The 14,154-nt window shown below is 32.4% G+C and overlaps 1 protein-coding gene across 4 annotated transcripts; it reads left to right on the forward strand.

Annotated features, from left to right (window-relative positions):
- Positions 1-404: 404 nt before the first annotated feature.
- On the forward strand, positions 405-14,028 carry LOC119634777 (translation factor waclaw, mitochondrial). Of its 4 annotated transcripts, none has more exons than XR_005246982.1 (6): positions 405-473; positions 534-1,098; positions 1,162-1,430; positions 1,496-2,429; positions 2,494-2,674; positions 13,808-14,028. XR_005246982.1 is itself a non-coding variant. In XM_038029142.1 (5 exons), exons 1-5 carry the CDS (start codon positions 412-414, stop codon positions 2,617-2,619), a joined length of 1,956 nt encoding a protein of 651 aa, XP_037885070.1. In that variant the 5' UTR covers positions 405-411; the 3' UTR covers positions 2,620-4,996. The 4 variants fall into 4 exon arrangements, 1 of the variants encoding a protein (XP_037885070.1); XR_005246980.1 differs by lacking the exon at positions 13,808-14,028 and adding an exon at positions 11,255-12,260; XR_005246981.1 differs by lacking the exon at positions 13,808-14,028 and adding an exon at positions 11,515-12,260.
- Positions 14,029-14,154: the final 126 nt, after the last annotated feature.

Here is a 14,154-nt window from a genome sequence, read left to right on the forward strand (position 1 = left end):
ACAATTTCAACATTAACAATTCTGATAAAATACATCAAATCGAAGGCTCTAAGGCTCTGACATTGAAGACCAAGTCAAAAACTAATGTAGAATAAATACCCTGGCAATAAGGCAGAATGAGCTCGCGAGCCTAACTCAATAAAATAGGGGCAAAGGAAATAAGTTTAACAATCCAAATAAGATGATGGGCAGTTGCCCAAGGGAACGTAACGGCTATCCAGCATTTTATACTGATCACTAATTAGCAATAAGAAGTGTGCGAGATAAAAAACGACAACTAAATAAAAAACGCTAATTAGTATGAAAACACGCACAAAATCGTATAAACTCAGTTCAAGTGTACGAGTCAGCTGAAGTAACCGGCATATAATTGCTTTTTTTTTTTTTTTTGCGAGAACATTCTTAAAGAAAATGATAAAGACGACGGTACCAATATCGTTATGGAAATCAAAAATTAAACTGTTCAATTGTCGGTAAGTTGATTGTCTGTATGTGTTTGTATATATGTATTCAATAAATAAACTTAATTGAAGTACACAGGCAATTCGTTTATTGAACTCGTCGTCCAAAACTGCTGAGGATCTAAATGCCGAACATAATTTACATGAATTTGCAAAAATAGCGGTAAAAAATATCAGAAATTTTAGTATCATCGCTCATGTTGATCATGGCAAAAGTACTTTGGCTGATCGTATATTGGAACTGACAGGAGCTATATCACGCAATTCGGGCAGTCAAGTATTAGATAATTTACAAGTAGAAAGAGAGCGGGGCATAACAGTAAAAGCGCAAACAGTCTCTATATTTCATAAGTACAGAGATGACGTATATTTACTAAATTTAATTGATACACCGGGTCATGTGGATTTCTCGAACGAGGTTTCACGTTCTTTAGCAGCTTGCGATGGTGTCATTTTATTGGTTGATGCTTGTCATGGCGTGCAAGCTCAAACGGTAGCTAATTACCATTTAGCGAAAGCGAGAAATCTAACCGTTGTGCCAGTGTTGAATAAAATCGACATTAAACATGCCAATCCAGCTAAAGTTTGCAAAGATTTAAAAAGTTTATTTAACATTGATCCATTAGATGTTTTAAAGGTAACTAACTATTTAATAAAAATTTTTTAAAGACTTTTGATATAGTCGTGAACGCTTGTTCAGGTCTCCGCTAAATTAGGTATTGGCGTATCAGAAGTTCTGGATAGAGTCGTAGAATCAATACCACCACCACAAGTAGACAGGAATTCTCCATTTAGAGCTTTATTGTTTGACAGTTGGTTTGATCGCTATCGCGGTGCCTTAAATTTGATGTATTTGCTCAATGGAAAATTGCAAGTTGGTGAAGAAATACAGTCATTAACTACAAACAAAGTTTACCCTGTGAAAAGTATATCAATTCTAAGCCCAAATGAAAAGGAAGTGAATTGCGTGTGAGTGTTAGTCTTCAATCGGAATAAGCTTTTTTACTATATGACATATTCTATTTCATTTACAGATCGGCGGGCCAAGTGGCTTTAGTTGCATGCAATATGCGTAATAGTAAAGAATCTATAATTGGGGACACCATACATTTAAAGAATCAAAAATGTTCAGTTATTAGCACCTTCAAGCCACAACAGCCAATGGTATTTGCGGGCATTTTCCCAGCAGATCAATCAAAACATGTTGCACTGCGTAGCGCTATCGATAAGTTAGTACTGAATGATTCCGCTGTAACTGTAAAACCGGATTCTAGTCCAGCTTTGGGTCAAGGCTGGCGTTTAGGATTCTTAGGTCTTTTACATATGGAGGTTTTTTGTCAGCGACTACAACAAGAGCATGGGGCAGAACCGATTATCACAGCACCATCGGTCACATATCGATTGCTACTAAAAAATCCGAAGATGATTAAGCAACTGGGTAAAGATATTATGGAAATTTCAAATGCTGCATTATTTCCTGAGCCGTTTAATATAAAGGAGTATTACGAACCCTTGGTGAAGGGGACAATAATGACTCCTGATCAATATTTGGGGCAGATAATAAGTTTATGTGTGGAGCGTAGAGGTATCCAGGAGAGTTCCACAAATATAGATGACGATCGCATGCTTATCAAATATATACTGCCCTTGAGTGAGATAATCGTAGATTTCAATGATCATTTAAAATCATTAAGTTCCGGATACGCTAGTTTTAACTATGAAGACTATGGATATCATTTAACCAATCTAGTACGTTTGGATGTTCATCTGAATGGAAAATTAGTGGATGAATTGTCTCGCATTGTACATGCAACGAAAGCTAAAGATGTGGGAAAAGATATAGTTGCTAAACTTAAGGATATGATACCAAGACAAATGGTACAAATAGCGATACAAGCTTGTGTAGGTAGTAAAGTATTGGCGAGAGAGACGATTAAAGCCTACCGCAAAGATGTTACGGCAAAATTGGTAAATTCATTACAAGCAAACATAAAATTAAACAATCTAAACATATATAAATTCTCAATTACAGTATGGCGGGGATGTGACGCGACGCATGAAATTGCTAAGACAACAAACGGAAGGTAAAAAAAAAATGCGTCAAATTGCCAATATACAAGTGCCGCATGAAACTTTCATCAATGTTTTGAAGCGATAACTATGGCTGATTTGTGAAATTAGCTTCGAAATAAATTTAATTATATGCATATAAAGTAAGTTTTAGATTTAAAATTGTATACGAAAAGATGCACGTAAACAAATTTTAAAGTGCCCTAGGCTATTACCCAAATATTTGGCGTAAATATTTTTTCAGTCTATTTCTGTAATTTACGCGCATACATCAACTTTCAACATAGCAAAATCTATTCAATCGGTTTATTGATACACGCATAATTAGCAAAAACCCCAAATTTAATTCTCATCATATATATATAAATATGTCGTGCGAGTGTAGGCGTTTTACTTGTTCAACAGATATATTTTATCGCATTCAGAAACTAAAGTAAGGAGCTGAAATCGAACGAAGGATTTTTATTTTTGGCTCCTACACACACACACACACACTACTGATCTACACTTCCAAATACCAAATTTTATGCACGCGAAACTGTTTCATCCCCAAAAAGTCCAATGATTAAATAGCTCAGTATCTATTTGTAGCTGTTGTTCGGTACAATTGAATTTTGGAGAAAAAAATTACTGTCCAATTACGCCATTGACCTGAACAACGAACCGAACAAACAAACTTTGTGATCGTAGGCAAGGCTTCCTGCTTTTCGGTTGACCCAAATACACTAACTTCATTTATTGTTAATTATTTTTGGGATGTCGAGTTTAGGGGGGAGCAGGTCATTAAGATATGATATATTCGCCAGTTTGCGGATAGTTTATATAACTTCACAGATAATGTCCGAACAAAGGTTAACATTCGTATTTATGTATGGAAGACGTTATGTGTCTAATTCAAAGCCAACATATGGCAAGCTTTGGTTTCGCTAAAAAGAATCGGAATGAAAACGAAAAAAAAAAATGTAAGGAAACAGTTTATCAACATAAATTCAAAGATTCACAGTTATAATGGTGTAAACTATTATAAAAAACAAAATAATGGCCTTGAACTGAAATTACAGTAACTTGGAACTCAGGCAGGGTAACCTACGCTAGTTTATAAAAACTTTGTTCATGTTTTTACAAGTCAGCCTTGATGCAGATAAGCAGATATGAACTAAAAATAATGCAAATTTTCTTATTTTGGTGGCTATCTATAAACTTTTTACCAAGATGACTAACGTTAGTCTCTATAAAACCTCACCTGATATATAAGCGTTTAATAAATTTTTATACACATTCGCAAAAGGTCAGTCTTGCCTGCGTTAAATCTTAACTTTGTCTTCAAATATTGATCAATTCCTGTTCGCCAAAATTTGATTATTCTCTGATCCCTTTCTGCCTTGTGGCCAAAATTTTGCCGACATTATACGTTTAAATAGGGCTGCCGGAGCAATCATTTTGGCGGAAGACCAGATCACGCTGAAGAAATATTTTATTTTATTTCACGTTGCCTAGATTACATATATAAAGAGCTTGTACATTATAGGAATTTTCTTATACTTCTTATTGTACACCTCGTCACAATTCTTTGCTTAGTTCAAATTTTTAATTAATGATAGGAGTGTTTTCACAATTCTCGATAAATGACAATTAATATTACATTAAAAAAATGTATTTCATATCTAGAGCCTATTCGCGTCCTTTCAGATTGCAGTGCTTCGCATGTCCTTCTCTGAACTTGTGCACGTTATCGCCCACAATAATGAAAGTGTCGTTCAACTTCAAAATTTTCTCTTCTAGCGTTTCTTCTTTGCTTTTAGTGCTTGGAAATTCCTGATCATCACACAATTCCACAATAGTCTTGAAGTTCGATTCATCCGCTTTGTGGCGATATTGCTGCGGTGAACAGGGTGCCGTAAACCATCGTGCCCAGTTCACCAAAATTGTTGGCTCCCAAGCTATGTTGTCACTGTGCATCATAATTTTTCTGGGAGGTTAGTCGTGTGGTTCTATTCACAAGAGTGTGGTTTTCGGCTTTATTCACACGATACTTGCGGTGTACTTGTGTTTTACAGCTTCAGTTCCGGTCTCAAAAGAGTACTCAAAGAAATTTATTATTTATCTATCCCTTTGAGACTCGAAACCGAATTCATTTGATTTGTTAGAATTTCGCTTTTTATATACTATTAGATTTTGATATTCTGAATCAAACTGTTTACACCACCCGCAAGGCAATTTTTATATGCCGTACTAAGTGGGAAATTGTTAATAGAAACATCTCATCATCCGTTGAAATTTAATACTTTACCGAATTAATTGCCCACAACGTATTTGTTTGATTAAGAAGGGAGTTCATAAGTTTATGATTTATATATAAATTATTAGTTAATTCATCAGTATCGTAACGAATTCGATTATTTTACTCAGGCGTTGGGTTTTAATTGGCAATATGGAAAGATTTGCTAACAAAAAAAAAAAAAAAACAACATCGTCTGATATATCTTAATTGATCGTTTTTCAAATCTATTTATTCTAATAATTCACTGCCGCTTTAGATTTTGATTTCAATAATAGATAAGAAGAGATTTAGAAGTCTTGAGCGGTTTCCGCTAGAAGAAAATATCTGACGCGACATGTCTTTTTGCGTCGGCTGGCTGCTCATGAAGAAAGGCAAAATCGGATTGTCGTAGCAAGATGGCATCAAATATCGAAAATCGCCCTTTTAGCTTTTATTAAGTTTATCACATCCAATCTTGCTAATCCAAATCTTATGTACCTTTTTTGTTACTCTTAATTTAGCTCAATCTAGACCCGAACGACATGTGAGGCGAAAACTAGGTGCGATTTTGAGTCCTCACCTTTTTTATTCAAACATTTTTGTACATCACTAACATTATACAAGTTAATAGTTAGATTAGATCAGTGTTGATATTTGAGATTCTCAATTGCTTACAACGGTGAATCCGTCACTAGTTTGAGTTGTTAACTGCCAATATATATGATATCCGTTATAGTAAATCGACCGGCTTTAACGTTTTTTTTTTTTAGTGGTAAACGACACCCAACCTGCGTAATTAGAATCAAACGGATGCTGATATTGTTGTAATTTGCGTGTAGGTTATGTCGCAAAATCTCCGCGTTTAGCATTTCCGCACAATAATGTATTTTTCATGGTTTTGTTATATGTTAATAAAGGACAGCAAATCGTTTCAAGCTAACCCGATATTTAACGGCCTTTATAGAAATGTATTAAGTTTATTTCACTTATATTACAATAAGCTATGCAAGAATTTCATTGAAAATATAATTCTTTAATCGTAAGAAATGAAAAGTGGTTTCGTGATAAGACGCAATTAAAATCTTCGTACTCAACTGATTGACAAAATACTTTACATGTAAATATTAGAGAAATGATTGCAGGTTGAATTTATTTAAATACTTCATTTGTTTTCAACAGGTTTTTGATTGATTGAAACGTATACTTTGCCACTTCACGTTATTGATGAAAAAATCGATTGTTAATTCCATCTGATCTGACGCCTGTAGACGTTTGCGTCATCTCGTCGCCAGATGATGCTACGTACTGTTAAAATTGCTATTACTTTGGCGTCGATCATAGTTGTTATCTTTATCTCAAACGTTCAGTGTGGAAGACCATTTACATTTGTTTCTAAATTGACTTTTTCCTGAACATTTTTTTTCCAATTAATAAATAATGGAATTAATATGAAAATTAAAGCAAATCGGGTGCCTTGAGATATACGCTTAACAAAGAAGTAGGGGCAGTTATATGTATGGAGCTATAATTTTAAGTAACTGCATACGTGTTGCAAGCAATCGATCGATCAGACAATGCAACAAGAATTTAAGTAATACATTATTATTGTCATAATTGACAATATTAATTGACAAAAATTAGAACAACATTTATTATGCGCAGTTTTATCAATACTTTTATTAATTCTAGCCATACAGGTGAAACAGTTTTGCAAGACTATCATACAACTCCCTCTTCGCAGCACAAACTCTTTCGACGGCACAACACAACTAACTAACTCTCCCCGCGTAAAACCAAATTGTCTTCTTGCCTAAACCATTAAAAAGAAAAAAAAAACATCTGCTCAAATCATGCAGACGGACTTTTCCTCTTTTCATAGTTCTCTCTTCCATCCGTCATTCCGTCATTCATTTCCACAAATATAAAGCATTATCAGCTATCTTCATATGTATGCATTCGGCGCCCCTTTATTGTCCCATGCTTTGAAATTCTATAGACGGCGTCACGCTTGTGTAGCCATCTTTTAAAATGTACTTTAATTTTCCCCTTAATGGCGCAAATCTGCTGTTGAGGGAAAGAGAAGCATTTCATAGCGATAATAGAGCGTATATATGCATCGTTCAGTACTGCAATCAATTTATATCTGCGTAATTTTACTTTATTAAATTTAAATGCCCGGATTTACTGCGATCTGTAAGGGTTGACTCACCTCACCTGCCAGGATCTATACAAAACAAATTTATTCTAAAATGCGTTGTAATTGTTTAATAAATGAAAATAATTATATAATCAAAGGTGAATATAATAATACAATATTAATGTTAAAATTGACTCTAACTAAAGCAATTAATTTAAGAAAGCTTTTTAGCAAATACTCTTCCTAATTTTTACTTTTTTTTAAAAATCTTAAATTAAATGGAATTCACCCATAAAATTAGCCGGCGAATGCGCATTCACGGCCTGTGTGTGGGTATATCAATAATAAAAATTTAATAGAAATTAAAAGTGGAACAATTACAGACAACATAATATTGCCTTCACATCTAACTTCTTTTTCAATTACTTGGTCAATCCAAAGTCAGGGCCGAATTACTAAAACGTAAGAAATCTTCTTACATTTCACTGCCGCTGCTGCTACTGTATGTATCTTACTTCAATTTAAACAAATTGAAAAAGACTTTCACAATTCTTTAATCAGAGAGGGTCTGTTAGCAATTTATTTATTTATAATTTCCAGTACCAGCCGTCAATCGCACAAGACTTTTGGTTTTTGCCAAGTATTATATTAAGTATTAAATTTTACTGAAGTGAAAGATAGCCCCCCAAGATAACCCACATTTTTACGGATCGTGTCTTTACTAAAATTGTCTTTGCTAAATTAGAATTTATTGCGAAATAAACAACAATAAAGTAAAATAAGTGTTAAAATTAAATAATCTTAGCAAACGTGCACATCTAAAACATACTAAGCCCCTAATTACGAACGCAAAAGTAAAAATATTTATCTATTGCTAGTAAATCTCATGCAAATGTATATCACAAATACTGAAAGAATGCAATGTTAAAATTGTGTTATAACCATTTTTAGACTACAGATTTTTGATATGTCGTCAAAAATGCCTATCAGAAATACCTAATTTCATTACCCTGGTTAGACGACATCACTTTGAAATTCGCCAAAAGTTCGTCCTCTCCCTACACAAGACCGTAAAGGCAAAATGTTGCAATAATGTTGCTAAGGAAATGTTCGAACTTATATACATAATGTTTTTGTCTCTTTTTAGCATGTATGTTTAAGATTGTGCATTACGCGGATATATTTGCAATGGTAACGAGTTTGTCCATACACTTGCTTAAGAAGTTATATGTATGGTATTGAGTTGTCGTCATTTTTCTAAATATGAATCGCGTACAATTTTGTTCAAAAAATTCTATAGGCTAATCAAATACGTGCTTTGGCAAAAATGTTTGTGTCCCTTCTTCGGGATAGTCAAATTTTTGCTTTCTATTCCTTCTCCTTTAGCCTTATTATCTATTATAGGGGATGATGTAGACGGAAGTTTTTCTTTCACTCTTTTCGTTATTTCTTCTTCATCTTCTAATTGTTTTCTTTTCTTTCCTTCAGTATTTTTAACGGGGGAATCAATTTAAATACAAAGGTCTACAAAGAAAATTATAATTAAATATACTTGGCATACAATATTACAAATAAATTTTTAATATTTTTGCATTTATTTTAATCAAAATATTACTCTAAAATTTTTTTTCAAATTTATTTTCTATATAACTCAATTTCAACATATGTTTAGGAAATAATGTTTTCTTTGTAGTTGTAGTCATTAAATAATTAAATAAAGTGATAACAGCGGAGTACTTTTTGCTACCATTTTTCCATCTAGCGCCTTTTATAACGTCTTATGCAAGAGCTTTCACTTGGAGTGTAGCGTCGACAGCTGACCGAATCTCTTCGGAAGCTATACTGATTATTCAAGATTCCCCCCATTTGCTCGATATGATCTACCATGCGCCTGCAAATCATCTTCTCCAGCATTTTCCCTAGCGTATCAATTATACATAAGGGCCCATACAATTTCGGTTTCTCAGCTGGCTTGGTAACAGCAAAAACTCTTGGCTTTTCCATATATTCGAGAATACTTCCGCATGTAGGCAATTATTATAAACTTTCAAAAATGGCTGGGTATTTCCTGCCATGGCTAGTTTTAGGACTTCGATTGGGATGTTATCCGGACCTGGTGCTTTGTTGTTTCCTGGTTCCAGCAATGCATCATTTAACTCCTCAACAGTGCCTGCGCAAAGATAAGTGCGCATTTCGCGGACAACATGCTTCGGGAAGAGGCTTTCAACTACCTTTCTGACAAAACCTGGAGATCGATACCTTTTGTCTGGTGTACTTTAACTTGGCCATTCATTACGACTTTGTATGGACCGTCCCATAAGCTTGACTATGCGTCCTCACATACCGGTTTTGTGCCTCTGTTGTCATTGTGGTCACTGCCAAAAAAAAAAAAAAAAACATACATTGCGTTATAACAATCACTACATTTTGTTATAAAAGCCTTTCATATTCACCGTTCTTATATAATCTTTAACGAAGCTAGTCTAATATAATTGATTGAGTAGCTTTGGGTTCATTACTCAGGCAATCGCAGACAGGAATAAACCCCTAGATGTTAATGCATTGATGCAACTAAGACAGTCGGAACTAGTTAGAGTAGCATGCCTGTTTCCGAGCTCTCCTCGTCGGATTGGGATTTGTTTGCTTTATTAAGGATTACCAAGTCTAATTAGATGTTTCGTGGGCGGCAATGTTGATATTATGCCATCGCCTTTTAGTTCACCTAACCTAAGGAATTACTATAGTAAATCCCGCTCCCTGCTAACCCTCTTATCTGCATCCAACTATTATGCCTTTCATTTGTTTTTTGTAGCAACTCAATGTAAAAAAAATCATATGTACATCAATCAGAAAAAAAATGAGGTTTCTAGTAATGTGAATTTCGCTTTTTGCAAAGATTCAATTTGTATTTAATATTTAATTAATATCATTAAAGATCAATTATGGCACAATAGGTGTAAATTACTTGTTAATCAATTGCGATCACAGAAATTACTATTTATATAATTAATTACGTTATTTAGTAACATTTAGATATACAACAGTGTTTCTTTATGTTTTCCATTATAATCCACACTCTACCAAAGCCAATTCTTTTTTAATATACAATTTACACTTTTTCATTCATAGCACCGTCCGATTGAATGTCTTTTTCCCCCTACATCATCTGTTAGGTGGCCATTTATACACCATTCGATACCGCGCATATGACTTTACGTGTGCATTATTTAATTAAATGCTTTAATGCAATTAGCAAAAATAAAAGATTCGAACATTTTGTTGTTTTTGTTAATGACGAAATAATAAAAGATCTGTACTGTACAATTGTTTGCATGTATATTGAAGTTAAACACGCACATCCTTTTTTTGCTTGCCCTCTTTTTTTCTGCCACCAGCACTACTTTGCACTTTAACGTTTATTTCAACTCATAATTACTTTAACTTGTTAAAATTTCAAAATAATTATTTATTTATAATTAATTCAATTATTGGGAAGTATTACCAATTTGTTTCCACGAAGTTACATTTAACTCCACTTTTCTCATATATTTAATTTACAGAATTTGACTTTATTTATCGCTATGTTATATATATATTTTTTTTTTGTTTGTATTTGATATGGATTGGACCTTTTAACTTGAATTTAGATCCATAATCCGCTATGCTATATATATAACAGTTAAATTAATTGTTACAAACGCAAGCGATAACAAAAATGCCACGATTTCTTATTGACTGTGAAGACGAAAAATATACTTTTCACTATCTAAGGCGATAGGAAATGTGAGAAGGTATTTATTTATTTATTTTTTTTTTTGCATCAGCACCTATCAAAACGAGAAGAAATAATCTATCTTTTTTCAAAATGCCCGAAACCAAAAACTTTCACTAATTTAAAATGTCGCTACCAACAAACAGCTGTTCGCAAAGTCATTGCCAGAGCAATGTTTGTTGCAAATCTGGTGAGTTATGTAAACTATTTAATGGAAGTTACATAAATTGATATACCTGCAGGAAGCCTAATGCGTACATTTTTTATTATGCCAAAAAAAAAAAATGGCGTTTTTGTAATTCTTGACGATTCCCTTAGCCGGTTTTATTGCTTTTCGTACACGATTTTCAGATTTCAAAGAGGAAAGGCTTTGCGATTTGGAAAAAAAACGAAAGGAATGATCGGTTTTTGCTAATTATGGGCCGCGTCTTTTATCTTTATTTTAATAAATAATGATAAATTTTGAAATTTGTTTACGTCATTTAATGTAATATATAATACTATAAAACAATAAAAAGGATTTTTTTTTTTGTTTATATATTTTATATATTTAGTTTGAAATATATCACAAGAAATAAATATTTTCGCTAGGTGTACAAGTTCGGCTTAGTGCCACTGTGTGCTTGGTGCATTTAGAATTAAATACAATATAACCAAGATTCGAATAATTAACTTTAACTCGTCAAACAAAAAAGCGTCTTTAATAAATATTGAAATATTATATTTAATACTGGATATCATAAGGCATTGCATTAATCTTAAGGTATAAATTCATCGGCAGTTCAATTGAACATTACCTTTATCGCTACTTTAGGTAGTAAAAATAAATGAATGCCCTTATGTTTAAAATGGTGAAGTTTTTTAATGATTGTCAACAACGGTAAACGCAAGCGACAGTTGATGCAGCAAAATAGAGGAAAAAAGTGAAAGCATTATCTTTACAATTAATATAACTTTACTTTATCTAAAACCATAATTATTGCGTTTATGTTTCATTTGCACTTATGAAAACATTTTCAAATATAAATTAAAAATCAATGCGCCATCGGGCAATTGTCATATATCAATAAAGAACTGTAATAATTTAGAAAATAGTTTAATTTTATTATTTTTTTTTATATTATTATTTATTAAAGAAAATGTATGAATAAGTTATACGCCTTAACTCTTTGAAACCAATTTTAGAAATTACGATATACTTAATGTAAATTGTGAATAAAACAATAAATTGTAAAAACTGATAAAAAGCTTTAGAGAATTTGATGAGAGACGTCTTTTTTAAATCAGCTAAGAAAGTATACGAGGTGTGCTCAATCATCTATTATATCTATTCAAACCAATATCTATTTTGTCCCCTTTAAAATAATCCCTTTTAGATATAATATACTTGTGTGGACGCTTTTTACAATCCCGCAAGCACTTCTGATATGCGTGGCAGGTGTCCATCTTTTCATGGGATTCTGCAGTTTGGAAAAAGGGAAAAAGTCGCAAGAGGCCAAGTCCGATGAATACGATGGATGAGACACAATGACGGTCTTTTTTTTTTGGCCAAAATATTACGAACAAGCAGTAAGCTGGAGCATCATCGTGCTGCAATATCGGCGCAAGTACACGTCTTTAAGTCGCTCTCGATCTAATCTCTAGTTTATACGAAATAATAAAGTTTTTCTTTGGGAAATCCGTATTTTTTCGAAATTCTACGAAGGTGTTTTTTAGTACCACACATAAGATACCACCGCCCCATGGTCGCAAATAGAACTTTTTTTTTGGCATTCTCTACGCATTTGCAAAGCCGAGAAGGGAGCATCATCAGAGAACCCACAAAGTATATATATATATTCTTGATCAGCATCAAATTGAAAATCGATTTAAGCATCTCCGACTGGCCGTATATATATTCTTGATATACTCATATAGCAAATAAATGTACAAAAATGTGAACATATATTCTGTGGGTAATACTGTAGCATTTGTGGACAAAAATGGACCACGCTTACCCAATATTGTAGTATATGAAAAATTTATTTAAAACAAGCGTCAAAAACCCTATAAGGTATGCAAATTCTTGACCAATTTCAAATCTTGAATGCACCTTAACATATCCGCTTGTTCGTTTGTTCATCCATGAATTTTATAAAGGAAAATGATATAAATTTGACTGCTAGAATCACTTTACCCATAAGTCTTTTAAATTTTTGCAATTTTCTTTTAAGATTGTTAAGGATAAGATCAAAAAACCAAAATTAGTTCCATGCAAGCGGGTAGCTTTTGAGTATGGTTTACTTAGTTTTGCGATTCTTGAGAATAAAATTTTGTTTTATAGTTTACTTCTGTGCGTAACATTCAGCAGTTTTTGATAATAAATTGAATTTAAATTGAAGTAGAATTTAGTATAAGCGTAATATTTGAGTAAAAATGGGTGTATGTTATATTTAAAATTTAAAATTTATATGTAAATTTTTTTTTTTTTTCTTTCGAGAAATTCAATTATTTTCGATTAAAGCACCAAAAGTACGCTATAAAAAAATAAATTTTAATTTAAAAAAACAGCATTATTTCAACTATTCATAGTTTTAGGGAAGAAAAGTGGTAATTGGCACCATTGTGCACCTCCTGCCTGGAGGTCACTACTTATTTCACGCTAATTATTTCTTTCTATGTTGGTTGCCGATATATATATATATGTATATATATGATTGACCTTTAATTTTTAACTTCATTTAAAATGCTTTAACATTGCGTTACCTTTGTATTCGGATCATTTTAAATTTTGCAGCTAAATCTCTTACTACAAATTAATTAATAGAAAACGAATGCTTTAGGAAAACGTGAAGGGACACAAGTATGGAAAATAATAAAATTTCAAATACATATTCAATACATTTCAACAATTTTATAAACAAACTTTATCCGTTAATTCTGTTTATCAACCGTACAACGCTTAATGTGTGAATAAACTATGATCAGCTGAGTTTGTTTACATTGCATTCGTTATGCTGTTATTATTGTTTTACTAATGTGCATGCATTAGCAAGTTGTGTGTGCATAAAATGGACAGATGAACAGCTGATTTGTAAGCTTTTTAATTTCTCTTTTTTCTCTTTTAGTTTAGTTCGAGACGACATTTGTTGACGTGACTGTTTAATGCTTAGAGAGCAAGTGTACATATGTTCATAATATATGTATATATATATATATATATTAATTTTATTTCGCTATTTCGTTCATTTTGCGCATACCGTTTACTATTATTCGCTTTGTTTGTTTATGTATCAATATCTAAAAATTTTTTTACGACATAAATAAAATATTATTAAATATATAGTCAGTCAATTAATAATTTCTTTTAATTAATTAAATAATTATTAAATAAAATTGTTATTTTTGTGCGAACGATAAAGACCTATATATAAAAATTTACTAATAATTTTATGTAAATTTTGATATGAACATA

This window comes from Glossina fuscipes, unplaced genomic scaffold (genome assembly GCF_014805625.2).
Source record: "Glossina fuscipes isolate IAEA_lab_2018 unplaced genomic scaffold, Yale_Gfus_2 0, whole genome shotgun sequence".
Classification (NCBI taxonomy): domain Eukaryota; kingdom Metazoa; phylum Arthropoda; class Insecta; order Diptera; family Glossinidae; genus Glossina; species Glossina fuscipes.

Excerpts from the sequence above, each read along its gene's own strand:
- LOC119634777 (XM_038029142.1), top strand. The coding sequence starts at position 412 with ATGATAAAGACGACGGTACCAATATCGTTATGGAAATCAAAAATTAAA. Across the intron at positions 1,431-1,495 it reads GAAAAGGAAGTGAATTGCGT|ATCGGCGGGCCAAGTGGCTT; the intron begins GTGAGTGTTAGT and ends TTTCATTTACAG. Across the intron at positions 2,430-2,493 it reads AAGATGTTACGGCAAAATTG|TATGGCGGGGATGTGACGCG; the intron begins GTAAATTCATTA and ends TCTCAATTACAG.